Source organism: Ochlerotatus camptorhynchus, unplaced genomic scaffold (genome assembly GCF_037179485.1).
Source record: "Ochlerotatus camptorhynchus isolate MF236.1 unplaced genomic scaffold, CSIRO-AGI_Acam_v1.1 ptg000117l, whole genome shotgun sequence".
NCBI classification, from domain to species: domain Eukaryota; kingdom Metazoa; phylum Arthropoda; class Insecta; order Diptera; family Culicidae; genus Ochlerotatus; species Ochlerotatus camptorhynchus.
In genome coordinates this window covers 627,403-653,379 of record NW_027040607.1, presented here as the reverse complement: position 1 = coordinate 653,379, position 25,977 = coordinate 627,403, and the positions used below count along the sequence as shown (strand labels likewise).

General features: G+C 40.8%; 2 protein-coding genes across 3 annotated transcripts; one reads left to right on the top strand and one right to left on the bottom strand.

Moving 5' to 3' along the window:
- The first annotated feature begins 567 nt into the window (after positions 1–567).
- On the top strand, positions 568–7,309 carry egg (eggless). Of its 2 annotated transcripts, none has more exons than XM_065220178.1 (10): positions 568–708; positions 804–3,324; positions 3,388–3,514; positions 3,588–3,731; positions 4,050–4,456; positions 4,522–5,757; positions 5,819–6,574; positions 6,638–6,683; positions 6,753–6,913; positions 6,983–7,309. In XM_065220178.1, exons 2-10 carry the CDS (start codon positions 844–846, stop codon positions 7,187–7,189), a joined length of 5,565 nt encoding a protein of 1,854 aa, XP_065076250.1. In that variant the 5' UTR covers positions 568–708; positions 804–843; the 3' UTR covers positions 7,190–7,309. The 2 variants fall into 2 exon arrangements, with proteins under 2 accessions (XP_065076250.1, XP_065076249.1); XM_065220177.1 differs by having other exon boundaries at positions 796–3,324.
- A 12-nt stretch (positions 7,310–7,321) lies between these two features.
- On the bottom strand, positions 7,322–17,127 carry HemK1 (HemK methyltransferase 1). The gene is made up of 2 exons (XM_065220181.1): positions 16,483–17,127; positions 7,322–7,841 (listed from the first exon to the last, which is right to left on the bottom strand). The coding sequence occupies exons 1-2, from the start codon at positions 16,999–17,001 to the stop codon at positions 7,380–7,382; spliced, it is 981 nt and encodes a 326-aa protein (XP_065076253.1). The 5' UTR covers positions 17,002–17,127; the 3' UTR covers positions 7,322–7,379.
- Positions 17,128–25,977: the final 8,850 nt, after the last annotated feature.

Sequence of the window (25,977 nt, the reverse complement as noted above, 5' to 3'; positions counted from 1 at the left end):
ACACCAATTGAGTATAAAATACCGATATTCTGTTTTTTCATACCGATAAATACTGATATTCTGATCAGAGCAATTTTTTCACTATCGTTTATCACAGTTTTTGTTTGCGAGTTTTGGATTTATTCTTTGAAGTTAGTTAGTTTAGTTTTCTTTATTAAAGAGGCTTTCAGCCCTTGGCTAGTAAAAAATAAATACCATACCCGAAAGATAACCGAAATGATTGAACTATTCCACAAACGGTTCGGATGACACCCTGAACACGTCGTTAAACAAAATAACCATAAAAATTTTATTACGGTAGTTTTTCCGGGTGTTAGAAAGCAGTGAAAAAGGTATACAAACAGCCATAATATGTAATAAGTCCATAATGAATGTATTGAATGTATTGAATAATAAATGTATTGCGCCCTCCTAACATTCATACACCACCCTGATATCTATGCAACGCTCTCAAACACCGCCAGTCAATTTTAGTAAACAATTCGAAATACCGATTTTTGTGAACGGATCATATCGATATTCGAAAAGTAGTTCTGGCAACTCTGCTGTTTGTGCTGGTAGCGTCGAAAGTGGAAGGAAAATCGATTGAGCTAGCTAAAAAATGATTTTTTGTATGTAACTTTTACTAAAAATCAACGAGTTTTATCGTACAAATGTTCGTCAAGTGTTGAACTTTGTTTTAAAATCGGTTGCCGTTCGTAATCAAGGGTAAATTTCCTTAAAAATTGATCCAATTTGTTGTCGCACAGTTTGAGGTTAGGATTTATTAAAGCTTTTTGTTGTGCTACTTTTCAGTCTTTCAGTCCGGTTCGTTGATCTGTTGTCGGTAGCAGGAAAATAAAAATGGAGAACGATTCTGAATCCGCGGAAGCCGGTTCCGCCGGTGATGAAAAGCCGTCAGTAAAAGCAGATGTAATCTCGTCAGACGATGAAGCCGGACAGGAGGAGGTGCCAAGCGAAAAAGTTGTAGAGGAGAAACCGGTGGAACCATCTGATGAAATACAGAAAGGTTCAGTGGGAACTCCCATCAATCGGGATGCAGAAACAGCGGTTAGCGTTGTGAGCGAGATCGGCGATATAGAGCGAAAGGATGCCGAAGAGGAGAAACAAGTCCAGGAAGTAGTATCAACTCAGAAACAGAAGGCGGCAGAAGTTATTTCGATCGATGATGATGGCGATGAGCATCCGGCTTCTGAGAAAGGCGACCAAGTTGCGGAAAGGGAATCAAAAGTGGCAGCTACAATCGATATCATCACGTCAGACGATGAAGCCGGACAGGAGGATGTGCCAAGCGAAAAGGTTGTAAAGGAGAAATCGGTGGAACTGTCTGATGAAGTACAGAAAGTTTCAGTGGATATTTCCATCAATAAAGATGTAGTAACGGCGGTTAGCGTTGTGAGCAAGATTAGAGATGACGAGCGAAAGGACACCGAAGAGGAAAAGAAAGTCGACGAAGTAGTATCAACTCAGAAACAGAAGAAGGCACCAGAAGTTATTTCGATCGATGAAGATGACGATGAGCATCCGGCTTCTGAGAAAGTTGAGCAAGCTGCTGAAGGTGAATCAAAAGTGGCAGAAACGGATAATAAAGATGATCGGGTTGATACATCGGACATGGAAGTGGAAGCCACGGCAAATAAGAAAACTAAGGAGAAAAGTATCGGAACAGAAGAAGCTACAGGTACCGAAAGATCACAATCAGAAGTAGTTGGTACTGAAGCTGAGGTTGATATGAAGGTGGAAAAAGATAGTGAAGTAAAAGAAAAAGTCTTGCCCGAGACTAAGAAGGCTCCAGAAGTTATTTCCATTGATGACGATGAAGATGAGCAGCCGGCTTCTGAGAAGAATAGCAACATCCAAAATGATGATTCTGAAGTTAAGAAAGCAGAAAAGGACATAGATGCGCCGATGGATATTGCCGAAGGCAAAAAAGACGAAGAACCATTGGAAAGTGTGGATTCAGATAAGGAAAAACCAGAAGAGAAATCCAAGGATGACGTTATAGCGGAAACGTCCACATCAGGAGAAGTTGTTGAAACAGCAGTGGTAGAAAAGGAAGGAGCTGTTGCGGAACAAGGATCTAATGACAAAGAAAAGGCCAATGAAAATCAAGACGCCGGCAGCAAGAAGAAAGATGACACTGATGACGATATCATACTAATTGATGACGAAAAGGAAACTACGGAAGATGTAGAGTCCAAGGAGCAGCTAAACTCTGAACAAGAGAAAAGTTCGGGCAAGGAAGAAGCAGTGCAGAAGAAATTGGGACTGAGTACCGAGGAAAAGGAGGAATCTCAATTGGCAACCGGCGATTCTGAAGAATCTAAGAATGAACAGAAAGAGACAACGGAAACGCATGCTAGTCCAATTGAAGCTAAGGAAGAGAAATCTATAGATCCTGCGGAAGAAAAACCCACAGCAGACCCAAATGTAAAGGAAGACGACGACGTTGTAATGATCGACTGTGAATCGAAATCCTCGAAAACTACACGACGTGACGAGAAAATGCCAGAAGAAATAGCCGTCAAGCCGACAAAGGAAGATAATGAAAATGTAATGGTAATAGACTCCGATGAACTTCCAAAGGAGACAACAACTGATAAAATGAAAACGGATGAAAAAGATGCAACTGACAAGGACAAAAGTGGGGCACCTGATAGCGATGATGTTATGGTAGTGGAATCACAAGAATCGATCGCTACAGGCGATTCAAAAACTGATGTGAAAGAAGATAAAAAGGTTGAGTCCTCGAAAAAAGATGTGGTGGAAATTGTGGAAGAAGAGAAAGCAATCAAACCCGTAATAGCGGAAGATACCGCAGCTAAACCGATTGACAAAGATTCTAAAGTCTCTGCGGACTCAAAAGAATCGAAGGCCGAGAACGAACCGGAGAAGAGCCCACCGACAAAGAGATTCGTATTGGATGAAAAATCGGGCATGTTTGAAGAGAAGGAAACTCAACCGGAAGAATCCGTCCCGCAGGTCTTCGGTGATTCTGATGAAGACGTGGTAATGGTAGACAACTATGTCACCACGGACCGTAAATCGGCAGCCAAACCGGCAGCTCTATCTCTGAAACCGCAAGCTGTGGTGAAGCAACCCGAACTGCAATCGACGACGCAGAAAAAGGAAGTCACCAAAGAGCATACCAAATCGTCATCGTCGTCGTCCACCGTCGAATGTATCAATATGGAGTGTAAAAAGGAAGCAAAGGAAACGGCCCCCGCACCAGGGTTTGTGTTGAACTTTTTCGGAATTCCTAAAAAGTCTAAGAAGCAACGAATTTGCGTAAACTGCTACGACGAGGTTGTGCAGAAGTACTCGGTGGGTAAATGTTTAATTAGGTTTTGATTGTTTCACTACTAGAGGATGGTTGTCACATTTAAGGTACTGGGTGGAGCCGTGCTGGATCAGCAACCGTTGTTGTTCTGCGAGATGCCACGGAAGAATGAACTGGTTGAAATTTCCGACAGCAGTGAAGAGGAGGAGGATGAAGATGTTAAGCAGGAATCAGGTATTAAAGACTAATCTACTGAAAATAGTTGGTATTTCAGCGGAGGGTTTGTACAATTTCTATTTGTTTGCAGAAAAACCATTGTCATCGGATATTATTTCGCTTGTGGAGTCTGAACTCAATGACATTCTTACCAGCACCTTTGAGAAGATAAATATCAATCAACAGATCGACTGGACGGAACAAATCATGCAACAGAAGATAGCATACAATTCAAGTTAGTATTCATCCTTACAAAGTTTATTGCTCAGTTTAATCCTCTACTGCATAATCTAGGATCATGAAGATTTTCATAATTCACAAATATCGAAAATATAGTCTAAGACAAATAACAAAATATTAGTCTAAGACTATAAATAAATGTTGTAACCAATTTTGGAAATTTTCTTAAATCCCAAATTAATTGAACACTTTTGCTTCTTGCTGAATATGAGCAACGGGGAAATTTGGAAGACTTGCTACAGGGGGAAAAACCCGGGAATTTCAGTATAAAAATTCACAGGTCACCCTGAATAAATTAGCCCTTTTCTTGCAGAACTGTCGGACGAGATCAACAACGAGCTGAACGAATTGCAGCGAAAGGTGGACCGGATCCATTTGCAGCTGTACTCCAAATCACGTCCCAGGTATCAAGATCTGCCACCATGTAACATCTTTGAAGTGGATCCACAGAGCCGGCAAGGTTTGGTGCAACAAACGACTGCAGCCAGCCGTCAGTATACTGCTCAGAGACCTATGGTTCAACAGCAGATGCAGCAACAACAGAGACAGATAACGGTTGCAATTCAAGCTGCACCTTCGCCTTCGGGTCCAGCCGCACCGAAGAAGGAAGATTTCTCCCGTCCTTCGGTCAACGTTGGACAGTTCTACTTCGCTGTGAAACACAAGCTTCTCAGCAACTGGGCCGAGTGTCAGGTTGTTGAAGCTGTTAGCGTAGCTGATGTGAGTAATGCATACGACTCATTCCTCTATGTGTTGATACTAACAAAGTTCTTTTTATTTTTCAGAAAGCACTCTACAAGGTCAACTTTCTCTACAATCAAGGAGCTGGCGCGGCTCCGATCAAGGTGGTTCCGGCCAAGTACCTTGCCTACCGGCACTCGTTCAACGTAAAACTCCCACTGGGAACACGCGTCATTGCCCGATTCGATGCAGGAACTACACAGCCGGCTGCGAAAACGTCGCAACAAATTAAAAACAGTTCCTTCTATCCGGGAATCATTGCCGAATCGTTCGGCAAGTACAATCGAAATCGATACCTAATCTTCTTCGACGACGGCTATGCTCAGTATGTGACCCACGGTGATGTGCGGGTCGTTTGCGAGGAATCAAAGGAAGTGTGGTCGGATATCCATCCGCATTCGCAGGAATTTATCAAAAATTATCTGATGAACTACCGCTCGCAACGGCCCATGGTTCAGGTGAAGGTCGGCCAGCGAATAATCACGGAATGGAAGGGCAAATGGATTTACGCCAAGGTCATCGACATCGATGCCAGTTTGGTGCAGCTACACTTTGCGGATGACAACAGGTACGAATGGATCTACCGTGGCTCGACTCGCCTGGGGCCACTATACCAGGAAAAGGCTCTTAGCATGAGCAAAGCGAGCAACAAGTTCTCAAAGTTCCAGAAAAGAAATGAACCTTCCATCGAGTACATCACACTGGACGATGACGAGGAAAGCGATCAGAACAAACAGCAAGAAGTCAGAAAACCTAGTACCACGCAGGAACTAGCCTTGCAAACTTTCAAGAATCTCCAACTGAGTCAAACCGATTCGGCAAACCGTTCGGTGGCTAAGAAAAGCACCTTCCACCGTGCGGTTCCCGCATTGCAACCGTCCGCCGTATTCATGAACAGTTCCACCATCTACTGTGAAGATGATCGTCCGAAAGGCAAGATCGTGTACTACACGGCCAAGAAGCATCTGCCGCCGTTGAAATACAAACCGCATGAATGTAACACGAGTTGTCTGTTCAAAATTACGCACAATCTCAAATCGTACAGCCCAATGGCAAAGCCGTTGCTATCCGGCTGGGAGCGGCAGCTGTGTAAGATGAAGTACAAGAAAGTGTTCGTTGTCTATCGAGCACCTTGCGGCCGTAGGGTGAGGAACATGTACGAACTGCACATGTACCTTCGGATGACGAAAGCCACGCTGAATGTGGAAAACTTTGACTTCGATCCGATGATTCACTGCCTGGCGGAGTATGTGATCGAAAATCATATCTACCATAATCCGGTGAGTATTTCAAGGACTTATTTTCCTTTACATCCCTAAATGTTTTCATCCGTATTTGCAGGACCTCTCGGACGGTCGCGAATTCATGGCGGTACCGTGCGTTAACTACTTTGACGATACGAAGCCACCTCCGTGCATCTACTCGACCGAACGAATCCCTACGGAGGGTGTCAATCTGAACTTGGATTCGGATTTCCTGTGTGGGTGTGACTGTGAAGATGATTGCATCGATAAGACCCGATGTCAGTGCTGGCAGCTGACGGTTGCCGGTGCCAAATTTGGCAATCCCAACACTCCGATCGACAATATTGGATATGTGTACAAGCGACTACAGGAAGCCGTGGTCACCGGTATCTACGAGTGTAACTCTCGGTGCAAATGCAAAAGCAACTGTTTGAATCGGGTCGTGCAGCATCCGCTGATGACGAAACTGCAAGTTTTCAAGACCAGCAACCGTGGCTGGGGTATTCGTTGCTTGAATGACGTTGCCAAGGGAAGTTTCATCTGTATCTACTCGGGACATTTGCTCACGGAAGAAGCGGGCAACAATATTTGCCAGATGAACGAGAATCAGGCCGGTGATGAATACTTTGCCGATCTGGATTACATCGAGACGGTGGAACAGCTGAAGGAGGGATACGAAACGGATGTTGTGGAATCGGAAAGTGAGATCGAAAGCGACTACGACGCTAGACAAGATAGCGGTGCTTCGGACGATGATTTTACTGCAAGCACAAATCCGACGGATGCTGCAGTGAAAACACGATCACAAGCCAGGAGGGACAGTAGACAGAAGAACGAAACTAAATCCGAGAAGGTTAGTGCGGTTTAGCTGGTCTCTGGTTGCTTGACGATTATTTAAAATTTTGTGTCGTTTCAGAAATATTCAAAGAAAAAAGAGGATTCTAGAACTGGCTCAGATGATGGTAGGATTTGCTGTCAAATTGCGTTGGGCAATTCGTATTTACCTATACTCCAAATTTAAATGCTTTCAGAACGGGAAATGGTCAATCTGATACCCAATTCCGATATGACAAAGGGAGACGCACCGAGTCCTGCCATAAAGTATCGTTCGGTTCGGAAGTATTTCGGCAAGCACGAACAAATCTATATCATGGATGCCAAAAAGTCCGGAAATCTTGGTAGATATTTTAATGTGAGTATTTTTCCTAATGGCTATTTTCTCAGCACAACAATCGTCTTAATAAAGTGTCTCTCCATGCAGCATTCCTGTAATCCTAACCTATTCGTACAAAATGTGTTTGTCGACACGCATGATCTCCGTTTTCCTTGGGTGGCATTCTTCGCCTTGTGCAATGTACGGGCGGGTTCAGAGTTGACTTGGAACTACAACTATGACGTTGGTTCGGTTCCTGGCAAGGTGCTGTACTGCCAGTGCGGAGCGGAGAATTGTCGTCAACGTTTGCTGTAGGTTGCTATTGGGCAACGGACGAGTATACTGAAGGTCAGTACTTGTAGTAGTTTGAAGTTCTATGTTCTTTGTATTACTGTGACAAAAAGTTCTATGCTCCGATTTGATGTACGAAATAAAACCCACAATAAGTCAACTAATTGTCAATGTCAACAATAAGCGTTTATTCTTCCATAGGATTAGTTTTTTTTTATACTTTCATGATCTCTACAAATCGCTCTTTGCGAAACATGTCCTTATAGGACGACATATATTTTAAACCTAGCTGTGTAGCCATCTCCTCCAAATATTGTTTAATCAACGGAGGGTGCGAACTGTCGACCTCCAGCCACAAAACACCTGCGGATTTCAGATGCTTTCCCGCTATGTCCAATATTGCTTTTACCACTGTCAGTCCATCTGGGCCGCCATCAAGTGCCCGGAGATCTTCGTAAATTTTTATTTCCGGCTCCAAAGTTGCCATCTGTTCAGATGGAACGTACGGTGGATTGCTGACTATCATGTCATACTTGTGGCTGTCCAATTCGGTTGGAAGCTTGTCGGCGAGCTTGTGCCTAAAAATGCGCAGATTTTCGGAAAGACCATGTCGTTTGGCATTTTCCAATGTCAACTCACAGGCCAATTTGCTCTGGTCCAAAGCGACAGCCGATGCCTGAAACGATAAAGTGAAAGGGGGTATTTTTATGACTCGAATTGAATAGAAAGAAATCCTTCGTAGTGTATTAGAAAGCGACGGAGCCAGGAGCTCAAGTTGCCATTTACCGAAATGATCTATTTTGCGGATACTTTGGAAATTGGGTATGAATAAACGAAGTCTGAAGGTGGTTGGGTTCAATTCCCGCTCCGGTCTAGGAATTTTTCGGGTTGGAAAATTTCTCGACTTCTCTCGGCCGGCATACACTGAGGCAAACAAATCTTAAGAATTCCATAAGACATAAACCTGGATAATTTTGATTTCATAAGATACTTATGAATTCCATAGGCATGAGTTATGCATTTCTTAAGCACGATTTATTAATGATTATCGTAATACGGTATACACTTTTAACCTATTATATTTCCCAAGCGTTGAAGTCGTGGGAACAAATCACGGTGTTAATAAACTGAACACCCAGGATTCGATTCCGGTCTACTACATTGTATATCACTATTTTTAACTTTCATTACTTATGAATTCTGTTTCATACGCCAAACTTATGATTTCTATAAGAAATACTATGTCGAAATTTCATAAGTGGTTCTTATGGAATTCTAACGTTCCTTTACCTCAGTGTAGAATATGATTGTACTTGCCACACAATTATACTAATGCAAAAACTGTACAGGCATCGAAACCTGTCAATTAATAACTGTGGAAGTGTCTCTAGAACACTAAGTTGCGAGCACACAATAAGCCAATATGCGATAAGCAATAAGCTTAAAATGCGAAGTAGAAGATTTGATTGGGGATAGTTTTTGGAAAAAAAAACACCAAATCGATCAGACTCAATCTTAAGGGGTATGGTTGTATTTCAAAAGTTTGTATTTTTCATAAGTTTTTGACGTAGAACTACGTCTTTGTCGACTATACTGGGAAATTAAAACCCAAATACGCCTATCGATACGATAATACATAACGAATCTGCTGAAATAAATACTTTTCAAATTTTTAATCAAAACACTTTTGAAAAATGCGCAAATGATAATTTTATCACTGTTTTATGAACTTAACATTTTCCCCAAACCCAGTCACCATAAACGAGTACCACTAGGTTGCAAATCATTCTGCTTGAACCTGAAAAGATATGAAACAGCGCTGCTTTCCTCTCTGCTCATTACCGCTTCGGACGGCGTGGCACTAGGTTCTGCAGCAAGCAGGACCAAGTCAGCGGCTAAAGGTGGATCACGGCGTGACCATGACCACCACAATGAGGAATGAGACTTGAAAAATTATGTATGTATAACTTACCCCCCCCTTAACAACAACCCGAAAAAGACATGGACTTTGACGATCACTTTTTTCCGGGAAATACGTTTTAAGCAAACCACAATTAGGAGCTGTTCATTTACTACGTGGACAGTTTTTTTTATGTTTGACCCCCCCCCCCATGCGTACACAATTGTTCATACAATTTAAACTCTGTCTACGTAGTTTATGAACAACCCCTTATAAGTAAAAACAATTTTTTACACGCAGAACCTAAATTTAAAAAAAAAAGCTTAAGAGGAGACATAAATTCGATGAATTACCAACAACTTACTGTAAAACATATCTGGTAACTCTACATATGCAATTAGATTAGCATCCCAAGTCCATCCTTTTTCCATATTCTGCACAAAAGAAACGTTCTGCCCCGCCTCATTCATAATAATAAGTATAATAGTCAAAAATGCATGACAAACATCAATTTTGCGTGGTTCTACGTCATAACTGCGGTCGTGCCTAGGACATAACCCTTTAATTTTTTTTAACAAAATCCTAAATATTGGAAATTGCTCTAATATTGGCCTATGGATCTAGTATTGAGCCCATCGCTAAAAATCTGCTTTTTATCAATTTTATCTAGATGAACGCGTCATTTGGGACGGTATTAATGGATATTTTTGGTCGCTATTGAAAATTTAGTCGAATTAGGGGTATTTAGGCCGACATTACATACATTTCCCCTATTATTGGACTTGCTAAACACATTTTTTTTTCTCAAAATAACTAAAAGAAATTTATCGTGTTTTTTTTTTCTAGAAAGACTTAATTTTTTCCTACATCGAAGCAAAAGAACGTAGGAATTCCATAAGAACCACTTGTGAATTTTAGCCGCTAGAAATCGATATGAATTTTATAGATTTGCCTTATGAAAAATAATGTCGGCAAAAAAATAACGCAGCAGCATGGAACCGAACCATGGACTTTACGGGTCCTGTGTCTGGACCAGTCGTCTGTCAACGCTTGGGTAAATAGAAAGGATAAGAGCTACCTTATGTTAGACGAAACATGTTCATAAGTCTCGCTTATGAAATTCATATGTGTCTTTCATAAGTCGAGCCTTATGAAATTCTTAAGTCTATTGGCCTCAGTGTATACAACTATACTGCCGCTAGAAGTATAATTGTTCCATATGTGTATGAAACTCCACAGCACATGGAACATTTATGCGTCCACCGGCAGTATACGATTTGTTAAAAAATGTCGAATAAAATTGCAATATTCAAAAATGGACGAATTTCCCAGGGCATTGGCATAACCTTGAGGATTGCTTAACTGCAACCAGGTCCCAGGGCTTGTCTGTATCTTTACATTTTGAAAGATGCACACTAGTGATGCCAGTTGTCATGTAGCGTAGCGGACCAAAAGTTTGTTAGAATTTAACTACAAACCAAAATTACACAATTGTGTAGTTTAAAATTATGATTTTAACAATGAATTGTTTGTAGTTGAAGATGCTAATTTCAAATAACAGGTAATTTTTATACGATAGATGAGGAGATTAAAGTATAGAGTTGATAGTTCCGTTAGAGTACGGCAGTATGAAAATTGTATATAGAGAGTAGAAAGCGAGAAAGGACAACTTTTTAGGAAGGTACAAATCGGTTTGATCACCTCTCTTTACCAAACTCCCCCGTTGTAGAGGGATGGTGAGGGGTATTCCCCCCTCCGCCACACTGGCAAAAAGAGATGATCACCGACTCGCTCATGTACCGACGATGTGTTTGAAACAGTTCTATCGATTGTACCGCACTCAAGTTGTTATCTGAAGGAAGGCATCCAGTCGTAGGAAATTGCAGCTACCTGATGCTACCTACGATGACAGGGGCACATACCGTGTAGAGGTAACAATAGCTGCAATTTCCAAACCTACGACTGCTACGACTTGCTCACTTTCTACTCTCTCTACACAATTTTCATACTGCTTCTTCTGAAATTAACCAGAAAACGCTCCGCGTAATAATTACCGTTGAATTCTTTTTGGAATTGACTTAAAACCCCTTCTAAGAATTGAATTGGAATCCTCCTTAGAATTCCCTTGAACCAATTCGGCGACTTTGATTGTTTTGAAAATCTTTTCAAAAATTTCTTTTAACTATATTCAAAACAGCAGAAATCTTTCGAAAGTTTATTTAGAAATCCTTTGGAGTATTTTAAAAAAATTCTTTCTAATTATCAGCAAATTTTTTGCAATCAATTTTGTTGGAGTTCTGCGATGAATTGTTCCCACTAGGGTTGTAATTATTGTCAGAAAACTTTTAGAACTCTGTTTCTTGTTAAATTCTGATCATAATTCTCTTGGAATTCTTCTTAAAATTCATCACGATCCCCATACAAATCTCCTCAGAATCACGTAGGAAGTTTGCTTAATGTTTTGTTTTTCACAACTCCTTTTGAAATCTTCTAAAATAACGTTAACATTTAATTTAGAACTTGCATTCTTCTCCACAGAAATCCCTCCAAATTCATCTAAGAATTTCTAAGGACTTCATGTCAAAATAATTCTGGAATTCTGCTCAGAACTTCTCCATCAAAAACTGTGTGGGAGGGAATCCTTCTCAATATTTGTTTGAAATCAACCCTTTGAATTCTTTTAAATTTTATTAAAAATTCCAGGGTTTGCCCGCAAGATTCTATAGATTGTTCTGTAATTAGTTATAACCCTTAAAATGCTTCCAAGTCTCAAAGCGTGACAATTATGACTCCACGACTCATAAGTATGATTTTTGACGTAGGACTACGTCTGTGATTTCCATATGGGGGTACACTTTGTGAAAACCAAAAATGGAACATGTAACAAAATTATGAAAGATTTTGAACGTTAATAACTCTGCTTCCCCTAGACCAATTTCAATAATTTTATCATCAATCGATCAGTAATATTTCTACGCATCTGTAAAAATTTATGACTTTATAATTTTTCAAAATGTCACTTTTGAAAATTGCATGAATGTGCAACTGTTGCTATGGTAATTAAAATTATAACCGATTGCCTCCGAAAAGCGATTTCCCTAACACGAATTTCAAAGTTGAATTCCATCCGGTCTCACCAACCGGTGTTTATTCAATCACCACGTGGTAGAAGGCGCACCGCTATTGATCGGAATCATTAGCTCTTCGTGAGTCGCTGTGGGCCATCTATATTAAGCGCGTCATACTAAAGAGTATACACAGAGAGAACCCCGCTCAAATTCCTATTCCTACACAAAACAAAAGCTCCTGCTGCAATTAACAAATAAGATTTATTATATAAGACCACGTAGTCCTACGTCACCATTGCGTACAACCCCATAAGGCTGTCCCTTTTAGTTTTTCTTCAAATCTGTGATCTTGAAATTTCATCACGAAGATTGTTATAAATCACAAATTATTAAGAAAAGTTCTAGTTTCACAATCTACACAAATTTCAAAGCCCCAGAATCTTGAGAATCTTCTTAAATCACATTTGTTTTATCCAGGGTTGCTTCCACTCACTTGCTATAAAAACATGATTTTCTGAATTTTGAAATCATTAGATGTTATAATGATGTTTTGTGATACAAGAAGAGGATGAAAGGCAAGTGTTTGACTCATAAAACCTGTCAGTTTTGCTACCAGAGTGTCACAATAAGCGATTTTATGATTAGTGAGCGTTCACTCAGAGTGAGCGCTCGCGAGTCGTAAAATCGCTGATTGTGACTATCTAAAAGCGAATTTAACAGGTTTCATGTGTAACACTTGCATTCCAACCTTTTCTTGTATCTTACAAGTACAAAATATGATTATAACATCTAATGATTTCAAAATTCAGAAAATCATGTTTTTATAGCAAGTGAGTGGACGCAAGCCTGGTTTTATCCTTTCAGCTCGTTCATAAAAATGCGTTCAATTTCGTTTTTTGTTGAATATTAACAATCGGGAAATTTTTAAAATTTAGACCAGGAAAACCGGGATAAAACCGGGAATTTCAAAATGAAAATTCACTGGCCACCCTGCTGAGATGGGGTATTGCCGATACGTTACCCTACCGGTGATGTTACTATGGCTCGCCCTGTTTCACATTCGTGGATTACAAAGAACTTATTTAACCTGCTGGTAAAGATGCTATGATGCCACCCCCTGTCTACTGGTATAGCATGTACGGTGCATAAAAGCATCGGAAACCTGGCCCTTGACTCCCTTCTATACTACACAATCACAATATTCATATTTTCACACAAATGGGAATGATTTCCCATAACAAACAAATAGTATGCAAAGTTTAATAGTATATAGGGCTCTTGCGCTGAACTGGCCGGCTTGATTTGCCGCAAGGGCCGAGGCAAGGGCTCAGTAAGGGTTCCTACTTGCAGAGACCTGAAGCTAAGTGCTAGTTCCACAGTGACAATATCACATCGTTAAGTTTTCCCAAATTGTTGTACTAACCCTTCATTTCGATAACTATATGATTGCTGAAATGATACGGAAATGGGTTAGTGATGTGATATTGTTTATACAAGCTGAGCAGTGCGTGGGGTCCTAGCTGACATTGATCGAGTCTCTTTATCGATTTGCTCCTTTCTTAATAACTTTGCTAAAAAACCGTTTATTTTCGTGTTTTCTGTTTAATGCGCTAGATAACAGCTGCACATATCGAACTGGGTGCTGCAAATGGCTGAAAATGTCTTTTCATGGCCGTGGGGATGCAGAGAGTCTGTCGGTGTCGCTTGGAACATTATGCAGTGTTCCGCTTGTATTATTTTCTTTGTTTGATTGCTAATATAACGGTTTTCTCTTTTTGTTGCCTTCTATGTCACATTACAAACCATATCAAATGTATTACGGACTGAGCGCTCTTTCGGATGCTGAGCGGACTGTCATCTGGAAGGGTTGTGCACGAGGAGCTATTTTAATCCCCCCAGTTTTGAAGACATTCCGAAGCGAGGACCCATTATCTTGTGTCAGAGGGATGATGGAAGTGGCATATCCAGAAACACAATACAGCAAGAGAAGGAAGTAGGATTGAAGGTAAACAAGGAGTACATGGGAACGTCGAAAACTGTAAGTATACTCCGATCTATTCTAGTACTCTTGTATAAAACCTATTGTCTAGAACGTAGTCGTCGTCGCCGGGACGCATAGTCATGTGAGGATTTCCAGATCCGTGATTACTCATGATAAAGCACACAAGGTTCTCAACATTAAATACATTGCACGGGTTGGGTCGCACAGAGGGTTGATTAGATGTAAATTGCTTTGAAACACCCGCATAAACGATAACCATAAGGAGTGCCTAACAACCTATTAGGATTATCATCCCATCAGTATATGGTACATGATTTGTGGTATCGTTCATGTATGGTGACGTTGACGCTCATTGCACACTCTTTCATTCTCCGGCTGATGGAATGGATGACGGAGTTTGACGTCACACTCCTTCAGACGTTTCAGTACACGGAGACAATTTAAAAAATTTATTTCTATTAGGTAAATCACAGTTTAAAACTCACTAATAATCTCTTTCAATCTCTTTCAATTTCTGATGTAATCGATGCGCTATGTGACGAGAGCGCAAACAAAACGAGGCCATTTTTCAACGATACTATAATAACTTATGCGCTTTTCACACAAAACCTATCCAACCCTTTTCCTTTCTACAATCCCTGAGCAGTTGGTTCACGATAAGTGTACCTCGCAGAACTTTTTTAACCCCCATGGGTAAAGATGCTGTGTTGCTCACTACTCTCCCCTTCCCTGGTGTATTATGGATGGTGTGAATATTCACATCGGTGACATGGCCCCTGACCCCCTTGTACATCAGCAAATGAAAATGAAAAATGAAAAGTTTAATGGTATATAGGGGAAACGGATGTAATGTCGGCCTAAATGCCCCTAATTTGGGCCCATACATAATTCAGCAATCGACTCAATTTTCAATAGCGACCAAAAATATCCATTAGTACCGTCCCAATGACGCGTTCATCTAGTTAAAATGGTACAGTAGCAGCACCTACCCCACCCGTGTCCCCTCGAGATCGTCAAGTCGACGATGACAGGAGCACATATCGTGGTAGGGGTAAACAATAGTTGCAATTTCCAAACCTACGACTGGATGCCTTCCTTCAAAATAACAACTGAAGTGCGGTAAAAAATCGGTAGAACTGTTTCAAACACACAGTTGGTATTTGAGCGGGTCGGTTTTCATCTCTTTTTGCCAGTGGTGGCGGGGGGGACACCCCTCACCATCCCTCTCCAAAGGGGGAGTTTGGTAAAGAGAGATGAAAAAACCGATTTGTACCTTCCTTAAAAGTTGTCCTAGCTCGCTTGTCTAATATCTATATACAATCTTCACACTGCCGTACTCTAACGGAACTATCAACTCTACACACTAAGTTTTTTCTACCGAGCTCGGCTGTGCAAATCTCGGCAAAAGAAGTTTTACTGAGATCAGCAAACATTTCATTTCTTTGCTGAGATTCGGCTATACATTATCCGAGATTCAGCAATCAAATGTCACTTTTGCTGAGATCTCAGTGAAACTTATTTTGCCGAGATTTGCACAGCCGAGCTCGGTAGAAAAAACTAATGTCGTTTTCGTTTTTGCGGTGTAGCACTGGTGTAGTGTAAGCAGGAATAAGCACGAGTCTTTGACAGCTCAACATCATTTGTTTGTAAACAAAGGTGCATCCTATGTCTACACCCTAAAATATTTCGGTGTACGGCAGTGTAGCACCGGTGTAGCTACACCGCAAAAACGAAAACGACATAAGTGTGTATGCTTTCATCTACTCCATCTATCGTATAAAAATTACCACTACAGTCTGTTATTTGAAATTAGCATCTTCAACTATGTAGTTAAAATGGATAAATAGCAGATTTTTAGCGATGGGCCCAATCTTAGATCCATAGGCCAATATTAGAGCCATTTTCCCTATAAAAAATATTTTTATCAAATCAAAGGCCCGTGAATTATAAATCATCTTATGTAAAAGAAGTTATTCGAAAGGAATTGCACTAAAAAGAACCGATCAAAATTAATAAAGAAACATCCATTGAATGGGCCTACAATATTGTAAGTAGGTATTTGTCGCCTAAGGCCACCGTAGTAAACGAAAAAAGCTAATTCAGGTTTTTAATCAACGAATGCAATTAGGCCCTAATTATTCTGAACGCTAGGTTTGACTGCAATGTTCTTGTTGATTTTTTATATCAATTGACTAAATAATACCAAAGTAATTAATAAGCCCGATAATGGCCCTTTTTGCAAAATAAGGCTGATATACGGCTTTATATTTTTATATTAGCTTATATCATCATCATATTGCATTTTTGGCATTAGTAGGCTTGATGGTTACTTGGGACGGTCACTTACCCAAGGTGCATGTTTCAATATAGACAACGTTATCGCTCCCGTTCCGCAGCCAATTTCTAGAAACTGCAACTCCTGCTGAGCATCAATCTGTTGCAATATTAACTCTATCAGCTCCTCGGTTTCCGGTCTGGGAATAAACACCGGCGGAACCATCTTCAATGTGAGATCTCGAAACTCCCACTCGCGGATTATATACTGAATTGGCATCCGAGCTAGCCGGCACTCACAGAGCTCGTCAATCTTAGCTAGCTGTGCTTCGTCTAACTTGGTTTCCTGACACTCTTTCACATCGCTCAGAGACTGCACCTGGAGGACGTGAGCCAAAATGTTGGTAATGGAGGCGTCCGCTTCCGGTATGTTTTCCGTCTGGAACCGTGATATCCATTTGTCTTTAACAGTGCGAACAGTGGATACCATCGAAGCATTCAACGCCTCTGCACAGAAGTTCTGCCAAGTGAAGCCATTGACGGTGGTGGTGGAATTCTTCAGCAATCGTGGTATCGAACGGGTCAGAAACATGTTTACGCGGTTGCTGCGTTTGGTGTAACTTCTTGCACAGCAGCACTGATTGAACAATAGACACAAAAAGCTTATTTGATGATTATTTTTTCCTAACACCGGAAAAAATCAATGAACCATGTTGAAGATTATCCAACAATCTGAAATTCACCGTATTTTTGTTTATAAACATGTATCTATAGCAAGGATGACAGTCGATCCAGGCACGTGATGTGGAATCTGTTTCATACAATGTAGCAAGCGATTTGGGTATGGCTTACATTGTTGTGTGACTGGTCAAACAATTTAAAAAGTCCGTTTACTCTTATATCGTCGCAATAGATTTTCAATGATCAAGTAGGGTGAGCGTATCAGTTATGGCTATGCGTTCCTATTATGATGTGTTCCAGTTATGGCATGTGGAATTCACATAAGCCACAATTGGAACGTATATCCATAACTGGTACATCTACCCTATAAGCTAATAATATGTATCTAGGTCTCGATCTAGGTAGGGGATATGGTTCTAATGATTGAGCCTATCGTTAAAAATCTGCTATTCATCAATTTTATCTAGATGAACGCGTCATTGGGACGATACTAATGGATATTTTAGGGGCATTTAGGCCGACATTACATCCATGTCCCCTATCAACCAGAATATAGAGCACAGTGTATTCTCCCTTACTCGATATTCTGTAACTCGATGATAATCCAATTATATGCTAATTTGTAGGTATCGCTCTCATTGTCGATGTAATATTATTCTCTGCGCTTTGGTCAGATAGCGTATAGAGCTTTTTGACGTTTAATCGGGGCACACTATACTGCAGCATTCCCGAAAAAAAAATTACAGTGAAATTTTCAGTGGAAACAATGCTCTAACATTAATATTTATTGTCGACAATAAAAATGATTGTTATAATGTTGTACTCTTCCGAAAACGGCAAAACTGCTACCTAGCTGTACAATGAATGTACATAATAAAATGTTGTTACAATGATTTTTATCGTATTTTTCATTTATTTTATTGTTAACATGATTCGATCATGAACAATAATTAACAACTCTATTACAATAAAAATTGTTGTTACATTAAATATTGGTGTATTTTCATTGTGGGTTACTTCACGAATAATAAAAATAAATCTGATTGAAGCATGCAGACTATGAGAGGGTCAGCAACACTGCCAATGTAATTAAGATAGGCGCTGCTCGTATGGCTCTGGCTTTGACAGTTCGTTTGGCTCAAAACCAGGCAGTCCGCGTCCGCTCATATCTTATCCTAGACCCTCTCTAAAGCTTAATGGAGACCTTTTCCGTGCAGTCAATAATCATACAATAATAATGAAAAATTCCACCACTTGAAGATGTCAGGAAGTAACTCTCAGGTGGAAGCATATTTCATGGGCGATTCTCTCCAGTCGAATGCATTAACTTATCAACGACGCTCAACCACCAAGGAGACGTGACCTAGGGATATCGAGCGCAGGGGAGTTGGCCTGCATTTCTCACAAGTTCCGGATCGAATCTCGATCCATAACCAGTAAAAAAAGGACCACCCGTAACAGACATACCACCCCCTTCCCTTCCCGGGGCAATGTTTTATTTTTTCGATTTATTTTTAAAGTCGATAAAGTAGATCTGTCAAGCCAACACATACACTCTAAAGTACACTGTTATTTTTTTTAATCAATAAATTCGCCAACCAACAGTAAAATAACAATAATATATAATGTTATTGAAAAAAAATTATATGGGAAAATCACGAAAATTTCATTGTTAAGATACTTAACAACCCCCCTTTTTTATTGTAAATTTTCCATTTACCATGAAATTTATTGTTTTGTACAACATAAATCAAGGTAAATTTATTGTAGACGTAACAATATAAATCATTGTTAAGACAATAATTTTCGTCTTATTGTTACATTGTTTTTTAATGTATTTTTGTTGTTATTTTTTTTCGGGTTTAAATCGAACGAGTGCGAGCAAGAGGGAAACAGATTAGTGGGGGAAAAAACCGTCCATTCATCCATGTGTACTAGATAGAGAAAGACAATTAAACGTCAAAAAGGTCTATAGGGCGTCGTTGTGCCAATTTGGTCGTGGCAAATTTCGAGTATGAGAGAGTGATTGCAGTTTGCTCAAGAGTGCCTGAGTAAAATGCAAGTACTTTCGATGATTACCCGTAGTTGTTACAGTGAAGATATACACCCATTTTCTCTTTTATGTCTGTGCGTGTTTGCCATACAGAAACATTTTTATTTGATTTTGTGTGGTGGATGGGTTTCGGGCGTTGACGGGCATATACTTACTTACTTAACGATCCTGCGCACCTCCAGGGGTGTAAAGGGCCTTTGTGAAAGATTTTCATCCTGGGCGATTACAAGCTTTGGCCTTGACCTGTGCCCAAGTCAAATTTCGGTCAACGTTCTTAATTTCACTGTTTAGGCTCCGCCGCCACGAGCCTCTGGGTCTGCCTCTGCTGAGATGTCCTGCTGGATTCCAGTCCAGTGCTTGTTTGCAGATTTCGTTTCCGCTCCGTCGTAGTGTGTGGCCGACCCACCTCCATTTCCGTTCACGAATTTCTGTCTCTATCGGCTTCTGATGGCACAAACGATGAAGCTCGGAATTTGAGATCCAATTGTGGGGCCAACAGGCACGAATTATGTACCGCAGGCATCGGTTGATAAACACCTGCAGCTTCTGAGTGTTCTCCGCTGATACACACCATGTTTCACTAGCACAGACTTCACGTTCGAGTTAAAAATTCGGATTTTGGTGCGTCGACTGATCTGATTCGCTACATTTCGCAAACTGGCAAAAGCAGCCCTCGCCTTCTTAATCCGTGCACCTATGTCGCTCTGTGTGCCGCCGTCCGACGCTATCGCTATCGACGCCAAGATATTAGAAGCTTTCGACTTTCTCCACTGCTTGCGCAGCTACCGTGAAATTGGAACGGTTTTCCGTGTTGACAACCAACGATTTGGTCTTGTTGATATTGATGGTTAGACCTGCTTCACAGGAGCGTTCCACAAGGTCGTCGAGCTTACTCTGCATGTCAGAGCGCCGTTGTGCTAATAACGCAACATCATCAGTCAAATCGATATCGTTGAGATGGTCCATAGTAATAGGCTGCCACAGCAACCCACAGTTCGGTACACGGTCAACGGCTCCAACCATGATCTCGTCGATTACGATGAGGAACAGTAGCGGTGATAATATACATCCTTGCCTCACACCCGCGATTACCCGAATCGGGTCAGACAAAGCTCCGTTGTGCAATACTCTGCACGAGGAAGCTTCGTACTGCGCTTCGATGAGGTTGACGACCTTATCAGGGACTCCCTTGCGTCTCAGAGCGCCCCACAAGTTTTCGTGGTAAATCGAAAGCTTTTTCGTAGTCAATGAATACCAAATAAAGGGACTCTTGAAACTCATTGACCTGCTCTAAGATGATGCGGAGCGTGACAATATGATCCACACAGGATCTTCCAGCACGGAATCCTGCCTGCTGTCGTCGGAGAGTCGCGTCGATCTTCTCCTGTATCCGATTGAGGATAACTTTACACAGAACTTTGAGAACAATACACAGTAACATGATTCATCGCCAGTTGTCGCATACAGTTGGATCCCGCTTCTTGAGGACTTTTACCAAGATGCCCTGCATCCAGTCGGCCGGAAAAGTCGCGATGTCCCAGATATTGACGAATAATTGATGCAACATTGCTGAGGATAGCATGGGGTCAGCTTTGAGCATATCTGCTGATATGCGATCGACCCCCGGGGCTTTGTTAGACTTCATACTTCGGATGGCTGCTTCTATCTTCTGCAATGATGGAACTTCAGTGTCACGCGAGTAACGCGCCTCACCCTTGGCGGATCACGCCGGGATGTTGATGGTTGGTTGACCGTTGAAACTTCGAGAAGTTGTTCAAAGTGCTCAAACCAACGTTTCAACTGGTCAGTAGGGTCGGTGAGCAACTGTCCAGTCGCGTCTTTCATAGGCATCCTTGGATTCATCCTTGGCCCGCTCAGGCGTCGTGAAAAATTATCGAGGAGGCGGATATCGCCAGTTTCTGCGGCTTTCTCTCCTTCATCAGCCAGGGAGTCCCCCACGCTCGCTTGTCCCGTATACAGGAGCGCTTAACTTCCCTCTCTAGAGCCGAATACCGCTGACAGGCCTCGTTCTTTGCTCCTCGGGTGCTTGCGGGAGCGTTTTCACCTCGCATATCAGAATATAAAAGTACCTGTTCCGAAGGCAGCTTGTGTTCTCTAAAGTTCGGCCAGCGGACTTCACTAAGTCCCAGGATTTCTAGCTTCATACGGTGGGCCTCACTGGCGAGTTGTGCCAGTTTACCCTGTTGGGCTAGCGTCAGTACATTCCATGTTCCAATTCTTGTCCGTTGTTTAGCGCTAAAAGTCGTTGCCATAAATTGGCCTAAGGTCTCCTATCCGCCGTAATGGGACTGCCATCTTGGGTATAGCTTTCGTGGAGAAGCATTTCGTATTCAGCCGCTGGATGCCAGTCAGACGCCACATCCTCCGAAAAGGATGCAGCTCCCCTTTCCCTGTCAGCATACGACCAAAGTTCCCACCGTGGTTGGTTACCCGATCTTCCCTAAGGTTACTCGTACCCCAGCTGGCGCCGCGGGGAGGAAGGGATAGGAGGTACTGGGCAAGAGGCTAAGGACCACTTTCACTTGCGTGACGGGTCTATTTTTGACGGGCATATGGGAGATAATATTAAGTTTACGTTAGGATAAAGTTGAAAAATTGAGAAATGTATCGTTTCAGTTCGAGAAGCACTTCACTTCGCAACCGATGAACCATTCTGACGGCCCACATTATCGTACAGGCGCCGTGTGTTGACAGGGTCCAATATTGGACAGTTTGATGTTTATAAAGTAAAGATTATCATGTTGGTGTACGTTGATTCAAAGAGTAAATGGTATTAACATTGAGCTGTCCATAGTTGGGTACTTGCACAACATTTCCTGTGGTAACCATATTATCACAAAATTACTTAAAATGTAGGTTCAGACAATGAGACAATGTCACTGAGATATGGTTAGTTGGGTATTCAGATGAAACTACTACTTTCAAACAAATAATCCTGTTTGTATCTCTTTTTCGTTTGCATGTAACACTATTTGAAATTACTAACCGCACCGAGCCTTCATTCCGGGTGGTGAGCAAACCTGAAGAAGAAGAAGAAGATGACCATGAGCCCCTTCTTGGAACGAGTGTTTTGTTAGTGGACCTGGTCTGCGATTCAAGGTTGGATTCTGTGATGATAAATATCATATAATTGGCAGCGATTCTCGTAGTTTGGAAGACGAAGTTGGTATCTTCAAGGCAGCTTACGGAGCGCGAAGCGAAGAAAACGTCGTTGCACAGATTCAATTCGCTCGGCCCCCCACCCGTCACCCAGCCGTTCGATAGTCGTGCCTAGTAGTTTGTAGTTGAAAATAATCGGTTGTTTCTTGTGTGAGAAAGTAATGATTGTACACTTAGCTGGGTTGACCACCAGTCGGTTTAGACTACACCAGTCAGCAAAGATGTCAATCTGATGTTGGAGAGAACGGCAGTCGGCGAGTGAGCGGATGCGCAGAAAAACTTTCAGATCGTCTGCAAACGATAATCTTGGCTCTGTGTTAACATGGTGAACGTCGTCGAAGTAAAGGAGAAATACCAATGATCCCAGATAGCTATACTGGACTTTGCGCAGAAGCTTGCTGAGCGACAAGTTCCCCAAGTTACTGTCAGTTGGCGCTCCGCGAGGTATGAACGAAACCATCTCAAAAGATTTCCACCGATCCCTAGTCTATCAAGCTTAGCGATCGCAATTTCGTGGTTCAGCTTATCGAAGGCTGCCGTAAGATCTGTGTAAATAACGTCCGTTGTGAATCCGTGTTGATCTATACTTAGATATTGCTTGCAATGCGCATTTCGGGACTCTATGACAACCAATTCAAAAAGTTGTGATACAGCACTCAGCGACGTGATTCCCCGGTAGTTGTTTACGTCGCGTTTGCTTCCCTTTTTATGAACAGGGAACATATACGCAGTCTTCCAGCAAGACGGAAAGAGAGAGCTGGAATATGCGGCGCAGTGGATCTAAAGGACAAGTGATGTTCTTTTTAAGAATAATCGACGGAGCACCATCGGGTCCAAACCTTAGCTGAAGTCTTAAGTAGTGGGATCGACAACGCTAAGCATTTGGTTGACCAAAGGTACATTACTGGGAGCGGAAGTAATGAGATTAGTGGACAGTTGCTCGTCTTCAAACACACTAGCAAATTTGGCTGAGAACAGGTTGCAAATGTCTTGTTGATTACCAGCAGTTTTACCATTAAAATCATGGAAGAGGTTAAGCCGACTTCGCTGCGTTGCTCATTTACGAAGTTCCAGAAGAATTTCGGGTGTGATTTTAGCCGCCGTTGAATCCTCCTTTGATAGCGTTGAAAACAGAGACGACTTAACCGCTTATATTCGTGGTTGAGTCTGACATAGTACTATTTCAGCGGTAGTGTGAGGAATTGAGTAAACCTTCTGAAAGCAGCCTTCTTAGAGCAATTCTCTACAGATTGACGAATTTTTTATTTTTTTTTTTAATTTGTCGGCTCCGATTTTTGCACAGTTGTTCTTTTTTAGTAAAGATGCCAATTTGTGTTATCAGTTCTTCAAATTGAATCACGACTACTTTTCTAATAGGGCCTGTGTAAAAATAGCACTAATGAGTTAAAAAATTTATATTGCTGAAACGCTTTGTTCGATTAATTTGGTGTCTTGAGCAAAGTTGTAGATATTATTTTGGCAATAATGTTAAAAATATACACTGTAAAAAAATTCGTTTGTTTCAATGAAAAAAAAATATATTTCTTATTAAAAAAATTAATTTCTCAAAAAGTACATTTTTGAAAATTTTTTGTTTTAAGCCTCATTGAAGCTCATAATATTTGCTACAAACTGGCAAAGTTTGGTGATGGTCAACTCAAAAAAGAAAATTAATCGCTAGTTTGAGCATCATTTCACTTTTATTTAGTTCTAGCTTAATATTCATCAAATGAATTTTTTAGTTTTGTTAGTAACGATACCTTTTCATGGTATCAGATGTAATGAATCCTAACTTTTCAATAGGGCCTGTGTAGAAAAACACTAATGAAATAAACATATCTATATTGCAAAAACGGCTTGCTTGATTGCTATGGTGTCTTCGGAAAAGTTGTGCAAAATAAAATGCAATTCTTGAAAAAATATACACGGTTAAAAAAAAATGTGTTTTTAATGAAAATGTAAAAATCGTGAAATATTCAAAAAACCAGTTGAGTTTACGATCACCAAACTTTGCCAGTTAGTAGCAAACATTATGAGCTTCAATGAGACTTAAAACGAAAATTTTCAAAAATGTACTTTTTGAGAAATTAACTTTTTTAATAATAAATATAATTTTTTCATTGATACAAACGAAATTTTTTACAGTGTATATTTTTTACACAATTGCCAAAATAATATCTACAACTTTGCTCTAGACCCCAAATCAATCGAACAAAGCGTTTCGGCAATATATATTTTTAAACTCATTAGTACTATTTTTACACAGGCCCTTTTCAAAAAGTAGTCGTAATTCAATATGAAAAACTGAGAGCACAAAATGGCGCCTTTACTAAAAAGGAACAACTGTGCAAAGTTTCAGCGTAATTGGAAATGATCGGTCAGGATCGATTTGCGAACCTTCGTGGAATGCCTCTTTAGTTCTTTTCAACGAGCGAAGATCTTTCGTCATTCACGGAACGCGAGAGTCGATATGGGATGATCTTTTTGGAAACGTGCCTTTCAATGACATATGCCAAGACGTGAGAAAACGTTTGTGCAGCAATGTTGACGTCTACAGAATCTAGAATATGCTCCCAATCTAGATTAGACAGCACATGGACAATACTGCGATGGTCAGCTCTACGGAAGTCATATGACACAGCGTTTGGAGTGCTGATGAAATCATGGACAATATTATTTTCCATCACGATAACTAAAGCAGGGTGATGATGCACTTCCTTGACTAGAGGTTCGGGTGCCGTGGATAGGAAAGGAGTTGCATCACGAGCACTCATTAAGCAGAGATCTCTTATCCTTCACGCTTCTATGTAAAGGATCAACTTAACTCTTATTTAATATTCGGCTGATTTCAATCGACTCGCATTATCATTATCATTTCATTATCTAAGAGCCATCTTATCTTTATCTATTTGATTTCTGCATGGAAAGTGTATAATTGGTCATCAACATTACACTGTAGACCAGGCTCAATGCCTCCAGCATGGCACAATAACAATAACAATAGCAATAAAAATTCGTTATTTTGCCATCAGAAAATGGGACGTTTCCGTGATAGGAAAAAGGGCTTTCGAATATTGATACCGAGCACGCAATCCTACGTCAATACAACCTCTTTTTTTCGATTGTTGTTTTAAAACTTGATAGAGTGGGTGTACCAGTAATGACTATTCGTTCCTATTATGGTATGTTCTAGTTATGGCCTATGGAATTCCTATAGGCTACAATTTGAACAGATCATAATTGAATTCCCCTGTAGAATTGGAAAGTATAGCCATAACTGGTACATCTACCCTAGTTCTTTTCATATCGAGTTGCATAAAGTTAACTGTATTTATATGCTTTAATTTGTTGCTTCCCTAATAAAAATACCAAAAACGAATGATAACCCAAACTATTAAACTATTCCACAAATTATTTGGATGGTACCCCGAATACGTCGTTAAGCAAAATAATCATACAAATTGTATTATGGTTGTGTGTTGGTGAAAAATAAACAAGCACACACACACTTAAAAAAATGTGAGCCTGGTTTATATGAATCACATAACTCGTATGCAAGATTGCATAGCATTTTTAAGGTATAAGATGCATACGATCCATTATTCGTTCGCAGCTCAGTGCTTGTCTGGATGTCATCACCTTTAATCAAAGAAG